The sequence below is a fragment of the Lampetra planeri genome, chromosome 73 (genome assembly GCF_965212315.1).
Source record: "Lampetra planeri chromosome 73, kcLamPlan1.2.h2, whole genome shotgun sequence".
In the NCBI taxonomy this organism is placed as follows: domain Eukaryota; kingdom Metazoa; phylum Chordata; class Hyperoartia; order Petromyzontiformes; family Petromyzontidae; genus Lampetra; species Lampetra planeri.
In genome coordinates, this window is record NC_136178.1 from 175,737 (window position 1) to 189,848 (window position 14,112).

Below are 14,112 nucleotides of genomic sequence, written 5' to 3' on the forward strand. Positions count from 1 at the left end.
ACTCATTAACCCCACACCCCCCACTTTGTACAGGAGTGCAAAAGCGTGGTGACCACATCCATACCTATATAAGGAACGAAACAGGTGGACTTCTCCACAAATCTGGCTGTTGCCTGATGACCCTAGTTGTAATTACTGGCGAAACGTCGTACTCGGAGTGTAAATGTTGTGGCTTGGCTCTCCAACACACCGGTGTGCTGTACTAGTGACGAATGGGCACGACACATTTATATATTTACGCGATCTAACCCAAAACAACCCCCTCTATTTCGATTTAAAGCTTTCGTGACTGCAGGGATTCATCTTCTTGGTTCTTTTGGTAAAGTCACGTAGAATTAATTTATTATGTTTTATTTTTATATTATTTCCATTCTACGTGACTTTACCGAAAAAAACAAGAAGATGAACCCCTCTATTATGGATGATATTGGTCGCAAATGCAAAGCGTTGGTACCATCCAAAAAGAATCTGACGCAGATCCAAAATAATTCAATTTAAAGCCCATGACAGAGCTTGATGTCCCAAAGAAGTTGTTTCTTCCAAGCAAGCCCTCCACTGGAGCTGACGGCTTGCCTGCCTTCACTTTAAATGCAGTGGGTGACTTGATTTTCAGGCCCCTAACCCACATATTAAATGTGTCCATTAAAGACGCCTCTGTAACCGCTCAATGGACAACTGCTTTTGTTCGCCCCTTACACAAAAGGGGTTCTTCAGATGATGCTGATTTTTAACGGGCAATATCAATCTCACCTCCATTGATAACATTATTAAACAAATAATTAAACGCCCAAGTCAGCAACTTTCTTGCAGAAAGTAAGCTGTTACATTCAAAACAATCAGGTGAGCAGTTACATCCAAAACAATCAGTTAAGTTGCATACGAAACAATCAGCTAATCTGTTACATCTGTAGAGGACTAGTTATGGGCATGACGTCACGCTCGCTTCCAGGAGCGATGACGTCACGGGAAGTGGCGTCATGCGCGCCTGCTGGCGGGATGACGTCATGTCCCGCAAGGGTACTTAAACGGGAGCCAATGACGTAAGCGGGGTCGTTGCGGAGAGCAGGGAACGAAGCGGGTGGGTGTTAGGACCAGGGGTGAGGAGAAGTGTCTGTAGATGGGCCAGCGTAAGCGCTAGGAGAGGCTGCACTCCTCGGCCGGCCGAAGTTGGATCAGCCCTCGGCCGGCGCTGAGGAGGCAGCCCGGACAGCCAGCTGAGCCAAGGAACAGACCGTGGGGAAGGTCCGAGTAGAGGACTCCTAACCCCTGGGAAAGTGTTACACCCTTCGTGTTAAGTTGGCGTAAGCCCTTACTTGAAAACGTGCCTCCAAGTCGTCTGACACTTCAACAAGTGGTGTCGGCGCTGCCGCCACCATGTCAAAATCTGGCGTGCGGCATAAGAACCTATCGACGGGGCGCTTAGAGAGTGAAGACGGCGTGGAGGAGGCTCCGGCATTGACCCCGGAGTCCGGGGCCCCCAAGCCATTTTGGCTACGCGGCAGGCGGCCGCCATTTTGGCTACGCCGCAGGCGGCCGCCATTTTGGCTACGCGGCAGGCGGCCGCCATTTTGCCTACGCGGCAGGCGGCCGCCATTTTGCCTACGCGGCAGGCGGCCGCCATTTTGCCTACGCCGCAGGCGGCCGCCATTTTAGCTGCGACGCTGCAAGCGGCCGCTATTGTTGCTGCGACGCCGCAAATCGGCGCCGTGGCTGCCTCGACGCCGCTCTACACCACGGGCAAGGTCACGGTTCCGCTTCATGCCGCACCGCTGGTGCTTGCCGCGGGGGGGTGGAGGGGGGGGTGTGAGCCAGGGGGCCTGCCCTTGAGATGAACGTTCACGTTTGTGCCGTGCAAAACGAACCCCTCGCCCCTCGCGAGTGTTCACTTGCCTGCAGTGGAGTTTCCCAGCTGCAGGCGTTTTGTGATAAGATGATTAATAGACAAGACTCCGTATGGCTGCAACATTTTTCATATTTTTTTTATTGCCTTGAGTTTTTGACGACCAGAATTTCTACAAGATCAAAATATAAAATACGAGTGGTTTGACACCAACGTTTTCTCATAGCAAATATGTATACCATAGGTTTACGTGCTTTAAAAAAATACAATGTTTGGAATATACAGATTTTATAAAACTATTTACAACCGGTATATACAAAAAGCTGCACCTTAATGACAAATATTTCCCAACACGAGACCAGTGGTTCCCAACTTTTCTGGACCCACGTTCACTGCCAACTTTCTAAACAAACGTGACGTAGAGCTTGCAGTAAGAAAGATGGCTTTGTGAGTAACATCGTGGGGTCTTAAATCGTTCTGCAGAGCAATTCCCACGGCCTTGTGGATTGCCATGGGCTATGGCCCACAGGGAGGTAACCACTCCTCTGGACCCACACTTTCCAACGGTAAACATAGACAGTACTAAATATGCAATTAAATTTCCTTTGTGGTAAGGTAAAGGCACCTCAGGAATTGCACAGCAAAGTGCACGTAATACACATTCAACAAATAATGAGCCAAACAATCCCAGTGTGAGAACCTCTTGAGTCGTCAGATTCCGGTCCCTTAACACCACACACACAACTCTTATTACACCACAACCACACTCCACGACTATCGCCTCCTCTCGCTCACACGCAACAAAGACAAAGATCCCCCATATAACCTTAACGTACTGATGGTGCACGTGCTGATGGTGCACGTGCTGTTAGCGAGCACCTATGAAGGCCGACATGGGCACACGAGGGGGTGGGAGGTCAGCATCACGCCCGGCCGTCTTTGTTTCCCCAGTGGCAATGTTTACACACCGCACCACAACCACACTCTAATACCACCCCCTCTGGCTCACACTTATATACAAGCAAACGCACAGAACTCACACATCCACTCAGGTTCACACACAGACACAATGCTGACACATTCAGTAGATCAGGAAGGGGCTGTAGGGAATCTGCATGGAGCTCAGGAGAGATGGAAGACAGCGGTGGTGCAGCCCAGGCGGGGAGAGACACAGGGGAGAGACACGGGAGAGACACAGGGGAGAGACACAAGGGAGAGACACAGGGGGAAAGTCGGCAACATCTGGAGTCTGGACGTGAGCAGGAGGAGTCTGCGGCGAAAGTGACCGGGCGCTATGGAGTTGAGGATTCACGAATCACAAATTTGTGAGACTCCTCAGAACTCACTGGGCTATGTAGTGGCCAGGAAATAGCAGTGGGGCAAGTGGGACTGACTCCCATCTGCGTGAACTTTTGAAGGTAACTCCAGTTACCTTCCACGTGTAGAATCGTACTTATTTCCCCCACATGTACAATTATACAGACATTGGGGACGCCCTGAACAGAGGGACGAGAGGTGGTGGAGAGTCTATGGAGGATCGTTTAGGTGCAGAGTGCGATGTCTCAAGTCGATTTGGGACCAGATTGGGAGCCAGTGGGGGAATCTGAGGATTGGGATGATGAGGTTTAATTTACAGAAGCTGTGAAGTGAGGCAGCAGCAGGATTCTGGATCGTGTGGCATTTAGCGGTGAGGGATTTGAAGTGGCCAAAGAGGAGTGTGGAGAATTACAGAGAGAGATATAACAAAAGCAAGGTCTGTAAACAATCAGATCATGAAGCACAGGCAGTCAGCACTGCACTCCCGCATGGTACTGTGGGAAGCTCCAAGACGAGCAACGGTGTCTCTTGATGAAGAGGATGACAGCCACAGATCCCAGGATCACGCCCACCACCATTATGACCACCGTCACCACCGTCACCACCGTCTCCCTCCAGGAGTGGACACGTGGTGTGGGCGAGGTCACACCATGTGACAATGGAGCTGCAGAGACACGGACGACGGCGTCAAGAACCAAAGATTGAGACAGAGAGGGGCTCAACGAGACCCCCACTCACACCCAGCACCACCGCCTCCCTCAGCGACTCAACACGGCTTCACGTGCAGCAGGGAGAGACCACTCACTCAACACGGCTTCACGTGTAGCAGGGAGAGACCACTCGCTCAACACGGCTTCATGTGCAGCAGGGAGAAACCACTCAACACGGTTTCACGTGCAGCAGGGAGAGGCCACTCAACACGGCTTCATGTGCAGCAGGGAGAGACCACTCACTCAACACGGCTTCATGTGCAGCGGGAAGATTCTCTGCCAAGACTCCTCTCTGTACAACGACCGCTCTCCAGCTCTGCACCCTCCACCCTGTGATCTGTGACCCTTGACCTCCCACCCACCACCATCTGCACGAGCGACGGTGCGGGTCACAGCACCACCGTGTGGTGAGCACGACGCTCCCCTCTCATTCACCTGCAGCCGTCATGTTCAGCTTCACTTCTCGTTCCACCTGCCAGTTGATCGTCCCACAGCTTGTACAAATGATATCGCACTTAAACACGGGGCTGAGGGTCGTGGAGACGTTGAGGAGCCTGAGGGAGCAGTCGCCCTTCTCCTTGTCTCCCGCAAACTCGGCTATTCCAAGCCAGGGATTCCCGAGTTGCGAGTCATAGATCTGGAATGACACAACACAAACTGGAACACGAACCACAATCCTATTATGATCAAATCACAATGAACCTGAACTAATTGGATCTTGATAGCCAAGCAGGGTTCAGCTTGCTTCATACTTTGACTGGGGATGCCAGGGGTTGTAGGCTTGAGCTGCAAGATTGCCAGGAGATTGTGGTACAGCCATGGATTTGATTTGCAGATAGTGTTAACGATTGGTTTTACCTCTAGATTTAGTCTGTGTAGAGCTTTGCCCATTATCCCTTTGCGTGGTGGCATTTTTATCTGGGTTCTTCGTTTTACTCTCAACACGATTCTACACCCTCACGAACTCAAATGGCAGGACCCTGCTTATAAATTGGGTCTTGAGACTCGGTACGACATTCCTGTCTGATTAAGCGACTATTTTATTATTTTATAACAAAACAAAAAATAACGTATTACTCTCAATTACTGAGTTGAATATTCAGGGTTGCCATGGAAAGAGGTTCTCACATTGATGATATCATCTGTGCATGCTTACTATGTAGCCTGTGGGCATCGTGAGCCACGTGATGTAGAGGCCACTCGAGACGGTCGGCGGTGAGGAGAATGAGCAGGTAAGAGTCACGTTCTCTCCCTCCGTCACATCCACACTCTCCGGCAGGAAGAGCTGCAGCTTCACAGCAGACGTCACAGCTACATGGAGAGAGAGAGACCGGTCACTCTCATGAGAGATGTCTCTACAGAGAGAGATCAGCAATACCCGATCACTGTATAGACAATACAGATGTCTAGATAGAGACTGGTTACTGTTGTTAAAGTGCTCACCACAGGTTTACTCAGCAAAAGCAGGGCAAGAGGTGGTCTAGATGCAGGCGTTACACACAGCGGTGCTGTAACATTCACGTTTACACTGACCCAGTATCAGTGAATAACAAAACAAGGAGCTCACTGAAGAGCAGCTATTTCAGAGGAAGACCACTGAGCTGGTTAGTGAGCGCGTTGGATAGGTCATGGACCAAATGTCACAACTGCCCCCCTCACCGTCAATGCTCATGCTGTCACACGGGCAGCGTGCGGGACGCGTCTCAGCGCAGCGCGACCACGGGAGGCACCGACGCTCACGGCTACACGGGGGCCCTGGCACTGGGACCCCATCGCCATGACCTCATTGTGACGACGACCTCCATTGGGCTCTCAGCTGGTTCAACATCACTTATTTTCCACTGCACACCTGAGCCATGCTGGGACTCCCAAGCCAATGCGGCACAGCTCAGGAGGGGGCCAGGCTGTTTTTCCACTGCAGGGGCTGAGCCGTGCCGTGAACGAGTCGCATGTATGTTGAAAATGATACATGTTGCACTTGGCCCTGCTTGTCCCTGGGCGAAATTCCGATGTCTTATGAGGCCAGGGTGGTTTGCTTCTGGCTAAGTGCAGCAAACTGCAGTGGAAAACCACCAGGACTGTCAGGGTTCTGGGCTAGCACGGCTCGGCTGTGCCGGTGGGAAAGGGGTCTGAAGGAGACCGCTCCACGTGTGCTGGGTGAGTGCTTCTCGGTGTGAACTCACGCGGGAGGGAGATGAACGCTGCGACCAGGAGCCACTTCATGGTGCCTCCTCCTGATGAACACAACAGAGTGATTCATCACATCTCTCACTCCACTCACCACCAGCGGTTAAAGTGGGGCATGGTGAGCCGGAATGCATTCCAATGAGGGAACAGACGGTTTGGTAGAGCAGCAATAAACCCATGAGGTTCTAAATGTATATAGTTACTGTAGTTATTCGCACGTACATATTGTTTATATTGACTGTAGCCATTTGCATGTACGTTTTTCGCCGGCTAAAATAAATTTGCAAGCTAAATAAAGCTTCTGCTTTGACATTCGTACATTTTTGACATTCGTCCATGCTCTGGTCCCTAACCAGACGAATGTGCAAGGTATTCCTGTACGTAGCTCAGTGGGGTCTTACCTGGTCAAATAAAATAGTTTAGTTTGGAGAATAAAAGTAACAAATAACAAGCACCAAAATTCATCTCCTTCGTATATCTGTCCCTCCACGTGAAAGTACACAAATGTTGACTCATCCCATCAGCCACACGACCTGGGAGTGAATCATCTCGGCTCAATGGAAGAAAATTCTGGAACGGTTTCAACATTCACGGCTCATAGGAGGCACGGGGCCCACACATCACCTGACGCAGAGAGAGTTCCTGTTCATGTGAAGGACATGCTAACAATTAGAATCCTTATTTATACGGGAAGAATCCGATGAGCTATGAAGCTCTTTGTCGCAGATGAAGGTGTATGTTCTGCTTGTTTGTGCTATATATAGTCTCCATAACGACGCTTTTTATAATGCTTATTGTTTTAAAATTTGATTTAAAGCTTTCGTGAGAGCAAGGATTCATATTCTTGGTTCTTTCGGTAAAGTCACGTAGAAGGGAAAAATAAAATAAATAACTATATAAAACAAAAAATTTCACGACGTTTCGACTGCAACACAAGCAATCATCATCAGGTGTGAAATCCACAGCAATGACATTTTTTTTTAAAGTGACGGTTTGTCCTAACGTCAGCACCACGGACAGCGATTTGGCAGTTGGTCAGATGGACGAGTCCATCTATGTTTGGAAAAGAGGAGGGGTGAGAAGAAAATGGCATGCGGTCTGAAAGTCACCGCAAGTGTGAACACAATCAATTAAGACCCGAAATGGTTTATCAAATCCTTCCAATGATTGCTAAGCCAGAATCCATCTTCTCGGTTGAAATTGTCTCTGTGTTTGTATATGTGGATAGCCTCATGAACGAATCTCTCATGGTAGCCAGATGGCTTGCAGAGAACCTCTGTCTTGGAGAAGTCAATGTCACGTGAGCCCACTAAATTATAACAGTGGTCTGCCACGGCCGAGGTGTTGGTCCTGCCGTGTTTTAGGTCTGTTTTGTGCTCACGGATGCGGTCAGAGACATGTCGTTTGGTTTCTCCAATGTCACTACCACATATCGTGTAGTGTAGAGTGTATAGTGTTGTATGTAGTGTATATTGTAGTGTATAGTGCAGGGTATAGTGTCGTGTGTAGTGTAATATGTAGTGTATAGTGTATGGCAGTGTAGTGTATAGTGTAATGTATAGTAGTGTAGTGTATAATGTAGTTCACTAGTACAGCACTCGTGTATAGTAGTATATAGTGTAGTGTATGGTGTAGTATCTAGCGTATAGTGTTGTGTATAGCGTAGTGTGTAATGTATAGTCTGTAGTGTGTAATGTATAGTCTGTAGTGTATAGTGTAGTGTATAGTAGTGTCGTGTGTAATGTTGCGTTGAACGAGGATCTAACTAAGCGAGAGGGTCCTTGCCAATCAGCATCTGGAGCGGTGCGTATGGGGAGTGGCGTCGCATGGGTTCTTGTTTGCGATGAAAATATCCGAATTATGCTTGTAATATTTCCTACAACATTGGCAGCAAATTTGTTTAGGTTTAACTGAAGATGTTAAACAGCTGTTCATTTTACGCGTCCTCGATTAACAACCGTAATGTACTCGTTATTTATATACGTGCAACAAACGTGAGATGTTTTACTTTGGACAATTATAGAATTCACCATGGGACCTTTTTGCCAGTATAAAAGTACAGGGTGTTGTAAAAATATGGACCCAATTTCACAGCAGTATACATTGAAATTGAGTCCATCTTTTGAAAACACCGTGTATAAAAATAAGAATAGTTGTTTACATTTGTCATATTCAGTTATTTAGTTTAATATATTGTCGATAATTGATACATTAAATGCGTTTATTCAAACGTGTTGTACATGTTTTCGAACAGATATGAAGAATAGAACACGGCAAATATTATCACGATGCCATGAACATCTTCAAGACGGATCTATCTGCAGGATGAATAAAGGTTGTGATTTTGATGAGTACTCACCCAGCCTGTCCCGTGTCTCTCTTCCTGTCCCGTGTCTCTGTCTCTCTTCTTGTCCCGTGTCTCTGTCTCTCTTCCTGTCCCACGTCGCTTTATAAAGGCACAACGAGGCAAAACTCCCCCAATCGCACCGTCCGCAAAGCGTTCCACGCCCGCATGCCCCACACGCAAACATAGAACCTGCCCCACCAGTCTGGCTGCTCTCGGTCTTTGTTTTCGTGCTGTGCGCTGTGTGTTACTGAAGTTTGCTAACCCCACACCCCCCTCAATCCCCACGCCCCCCACAATCCCCACGACCCGCACAATCCCCACGGCCCCCACGAACCCTACAACCCCCACGACCCCACAATCCCCACGGTCCCCACCACCCCACGACCCCTACAATACCCACAGCCCCCACCGCCCTCACCCACTGGCGAGAAGCGGCTCAGCCCGGCCGCGTGTCGACCCCAGCGCTGCACCGCGACTCCGTCTGGTGTTGGAGTCGTCCACAGCGCCGTTGTGTTTGGTGATCGTCATCACTGCAGCTGGCACCGTGCTGTTTCTAAGCGCCCCGTTTCGGGGTGCGTCTCGAGACGCCGCACAACGCCGTGGAGGGGGAGACGTCCTCTGGGTCTCATTCAGCAAGCCGCACTGACCGGCGTGGTGAAGTATGGTCAAACTTCACCCCCCACGCACACAGAGGCGTGGTATTGAGTGGTGGGGGTGCCCACACTACCCCACCACCCCAGCACCGCCACGCGCCCTGCAGGTTCTGCTGATGTGTGAGCAGCCTCACAGGAGTCACACAGTGGCAGAGGTGTTGTGAGTGTAACAATGTGAGTAGAGAGATATTAATAGTGGTGTAGTGGTATAAGTGACATTGTCAATGTGAGTAGATAGATGATATTAGTGGTGTAGTGGTATAAGTGACATTGTCAGTGTGTGTGTATTAGTAGTGGTGTAGTGGTATAAGTGACATTGTCAGTGTGTGAGTGTAACAGTGTGAGTAGAGAGATAATAGTAGTGGTGTAGTGGTATAAGTGACATTGTTAGTGTGTGTAACAGTGTGAGTAGAGAGATATTAGTAGTGGTGTAGTAGTATAAGTGCCATTGTCAGTGTTTGAGTGTAACAATGTGAGCACAGCGTAGGGAGAAGCAAGGTGGGGTCTTGTGCTTGCGATCCACTGAGCTGTGGCCTGCGTTAATGTGGCAACAAGAGGTGAGCAACGATGCGTGGGGAAAAACTAATAAAAGCCTGCTGAGGTCACACACAAAGCGAGAAGTGAAAGAATGTCGGCACGCAAACCCCGCAGCTTGTTTTCGTTATTTTTGATATACCTGCAGTCACGAAAACTTCAAATCAAGATTTATACACACTCTTATAGGCGAACCCCAACTTACATCACCCCCGCATCCTCTGGAGACCTTGCTGTGTGTTTTATTTTACCAGGGGAGGCCCACTGAGCTTTGTAACCCTTTTTCAGGAGCGACCTGGCCACGATTGATAGCTCAACGAAGTGGCTTACCGCGTGGAAATTTAGAGCAACGGTCACATAACACTGGTCAACACACTTTTTCTGGCGTAAGGTATTCCAACGGTTTGAAGGTTAAATAAATGTGGATATCTACATAAAATTATTTTATAAACACACTATCCTAAAAATACAGCACCATATTTTAACACTAAAGCAGTCACTGACTCGCAACAACTTGCAATCATAAGTGACAGAGTTAATTTCTGGTAAAATCAATGAAAATGGGGTATGCCGATAGCATAAAAATGAGATGTGATAGAGCAAATCTGAGATCAGATTTGGAATCAGCACACTGAAATTATTCTAAAACAGCTGCAAAAGTCCAGGCCAGAAAAAAAATGTAGTTTTTGTTGACCAGTGTAATCGCAATGATTAGTACAGTTGGCTACGTATGGTGCAGAGCCAGGATTTTCAGGTAGGGGGGGCAACCCCTCCAGCCATTAAAAATGATAGAGGAGTTGTTACTAAGTAAGGAGTTGTTAGTGAGTAAGGCGTTAGTAAGTAAAAAGTTAGTACGTTAGTAAGTAAGGAGTTAGTGGGTAAGGAGTTAGTGAGTAAGGTGTTAGAAAGTAAGGAGTTGTTGGTAAGTAAGGAGTTGTTAGTAAGGAGTTAGTGGATGCATAAGGAGTTAGTGAGTAAGGAGTTGTTAGTAAGTAAGGACTTGTTAGTAATTAAGGAGTTGTTAGTGAGTAAGGAGTTAGTAAGTAAGGAGTTGTTAGTAAGTAAGGACTTGCCCCTTGCTTTTTATTCGACGCGTGTGCGGCGATTGCGCAGCCATCGATCGAGGGTCGAATTCGAAACATTGTGTGATCGGCATCGCGCTCGCTGAAGGTGTTGATGCCTTCAGGGAAGTGGTGTACCGTATACGCAACTGTGCACAATTCAGTAAGTTACTTATGTACTGGGTTTACGGAAAGCGAAGATGACTCGTAGAGGCAACGCGTTTATTCTAATAAACGCTAACAGTAACAGTATTGACTAGGGCAACGGCCCTTTTCACCTACTGCCTGGGGAGGTACGGCCTCCGGACTAGCGTGCCCTAACACGGGGCTATGGGCTCTAAGTCCTCCAGCTACAAGTGACCTAGGGAGGCTACGCTGACCCGACCCAGCCAAGGTGCGGGTCCTGACCACTGGCCCACTCGGACCCGGCCCTTACAAGGACGTCGGGCCGGTGGTTCCCCGAGTCTCACCACTGGCCCACATAATCCCGGCCCTTACAAGTGTAGCGGGTTCAATTTAGGCGCACACACTTCTTGGGAGGCAACACTCATTTATTAATGAACACAACGGTTACTCAACAGTTTCTCTTACTCTACACATAGGGTGGTGACCACCGATCCACCCTAGCTAACACACACTTGTCTCTTAGCTACTCCAGCGTGGCCCAGCCAGGTGGCTACTGGCAGTCCGCTCAATGTAGGCCTTCTCTTCACGAGGCGTCTTCATTCTCCGCAGGAACAGCCACGAACCTCCTGAGGCGGCCGCTTATATGGGGCTCGGCATGCCCGGGCCCCACCTCCCTCTCGAAGCCCCTCCCCCTGCTGTCCACGTGCCCCCCCGAGGGCCCCCTGGACCCCCGGCCCCCACTGGGATCCGGTCACGTGTCCAGCACCGGCCCTGACGTCATTCCCGCCTCCAGCCGGGATGACGTCATGTGTGTGTCGACCCACGTGGTAGTAACGCTCCTGGCACAGTGACGTCATACGTGTGCGTATGTACCCAGCAATGATACCACAATCACTACACATGTACAAACACAAAGATCCCCCGCGAAGTCTTCGTATTTATCGCTGGGGGCAAGTGCTGTTAGGAGCGAGTAGCAGCAGCACCTTTTCGGCACTGGCACATGAGGGGGGTGGTCAGCACCCACGCCCGGCCGCCTTTGTCTCCCCAGTAGCGATGTTACCCATGCACCACCAGCTACTGTGCTCAAATATGTGAGGCCGATCAACCTATTGAACTATATTATTAAAGAAAAAATACTTTATCAGTTAAGGGGGGGGGGGGGGTCAGACATTTGTGACGATGTTTAACAAGGGGGGGGGGGTTTGAGAAATGTGACGTCACATCAAAATGCGCAACTTTAAATTAAAAAGACAACATGTTCTACTTCATTAAATAGACTTTTAAATAAATGTTTTCTCTATAACATCAGAGTGCAGCGCCACATTAAATACGTACTACAATGAGAATAGTTTAAAGCGATTTGAAGCATGTTTTATTTTTTGGGGGGGGGGGGGGCAGAACTTTGTGACGTCATATTTGAGGGGGGTCTGACTTTTTGTGACGCCGTGTGATGAAGGGGGGGGGGTGTCAAAAATCGTCCAAAATCGCGTGACGTCATTTATGGACGGCCCCTAAGGGCCTCTGAGCTTTGTAACTCTTTTTGAGAAGTGACCTTTCTACTGATCGCAGCTCAACGCAGTGGCTAATTACGTGGGACGTGATAGCATCAGCCAAACACTCTAAACGCGTGTGGCGATGTTGATTCTAAATGTGGATCGGAAAAAATCGGAGGTCCCGGAGACAAATCCACGCGACCACCACGGGGTGGGAGCCAGACGCAGACTCCAAATATACAGCAGCAGGCGTGGTCAGTCTGGGATCGAACCCACAACCTCCTGTAGGCCAGGCGAGGTAGTTAACATCTCCTTGCCACCGTGGTGATGATAACAGGCGAGGTAGTTAACATCTCATAGCCACCGTGGTGATGATGATAACAGGCGAGGTAGTTAACATCTCCTAGCCACCGTGGTGATGATGATAACAGGCGAGGTAGTTAACATCTCCTAGCCACCGTGGTGATGATGATAACAGGCGAGGTAGTTAACATCTTCTTGCCACCGTGGTGATGATGATAACAGGCGAGGTAGTTAACATCTCCTAGCCACCGTGGTTATGATAACAGGCGAGGTTGTTAACATCTCCTAGTCACCGTGGTGATGATAACAGGCGAGGTAGTTAACATCTCCTAGCCACCACGGGCAGAGAGAGAGAGGCGCAGACTCTAAACAAATACTGTTCAGCAATCGAATCGCTGGTGGTGGTGGGGGTGGTGGTGTAAAACGTCGTATTTCAATGCAATCCAAAGTGAATGTGCGGACTGATGAGTCTCGGATTGTTGTGAACCGCGCGGAGTTTCGCCTCACAAAGGTGGCGCCCGCCACGTGAACGTTCGAATGGCCACAACTTTTACGGATTTCCGCCATTTTTGTTTCGTTGAGCGACTGAAGGGGGGAAAAGCAGAGGAGAACCCTCTTGCATGGCGACAGCTACGAAGCGACTTTAAACACCACCCCGTGTACAATTGAATAAAAAAAACACTCTGCAACGGTAAATAAAAAGAACCCCCCTCCTCGCCCCCCACTTATATATTTATAAAAGGGAAATGTGTGATTATGTGTGTCTGTTCGAAATGTTTAGCATACTTCCCGACATGCAACAAACTTGAAGTTTGGCATGTGGGTAGCTTCCAGACTGTAACACAATGCAAAAAGAATAAAAATAGACTTTTATATTTTGGGGGGCGGGGGGGGGCGCAATAATGGTTATAATATTTTGCACGGCAAGTGAGCGGTGACGTCACATCTGTGATGTTACCCGCACGCGGCAGCGTCACGCAGTGCGCCTGCTCCCACGCATCCCCCAACCGACTCAGTGACGCCACCCTGCGGCTGCTCCGGGTGCGCGAGCCCGCCCGTGACGTCACGGGAGGGGGGGGGCTCGTGACGTCATGTAGGGGGGTGGGTGCGGGCCTCGTGACGTCCGGGGTGGGGGGGGTGCAGGTGCTCGAGACGTCATGTAGGGGTGGGGGGTCGCAGGCGATCATGACGTCACGAGGGATGTCCAGGCGTTCGGGACGTTTTGTGGGGGTGGAGGGGGGGCAATCGGGGCGTCACAGGGGAGTACGGGCGCTCGTGACATCATGTGCTGGGCAAACGATCGTGACGTCACGGAAGTGTGCGGTGCTCGTGACGTCATGTGAGGGTGGAGGAGGTTGTGGGTGATCGTAACATCACGAGGGGGTACGGGCGCTCGTGACGTTTTTGGGCGGGTGCCGGCGCTCGTGACGTCACGGTGTGAAGGGAGAGGGTGCTCGTGACGTCACGGGCTCTCCCTATCACCGCGTGACGTCACCCCTCGCGGGCATGAACATTACAAGATGGCGGGGTCATGTGACCTC

The 14,112-nt window shown here is 49.7% G+C and overlaps 2 protein-coding genes across 2 annotated transcripts in view; both read right to left on the reverse strand.

Moving 5' to 3' along the window:
• LOC144737762 (uncharacterized) overlaps positions 1 to 14,112 on the reverse strand; it is a 164,006-nt gene that overhangs the window by 76,508 nt on the left and 73,386 nt on the right. The window lies entirely within an intron of this gene.
• Positions 1,962 to 6,096, reverse strand: LOC144737713 (uncharacterized). The gene is made up of 4 exons (XM_078620563.1): positions 6,051 to 6,096; positions 5,024 to 5,178; positions 4,303 to 4,504; positions 1,962 to 3,821 (listed from the first exon to the last, which is right to left on the reverse strand). The coding sequence occupies exons 1-4, from the start codon at positions 6,088 to 6,090 to the stop codon at positions 3,628 to 3,630; spliced, it is 591 nt and encodes a 196-aa protein (XP_078476689.1). The 5' UTR covers positions 6,091 to 6,096; the 3' UTR covers positions 1,962 to 3,627.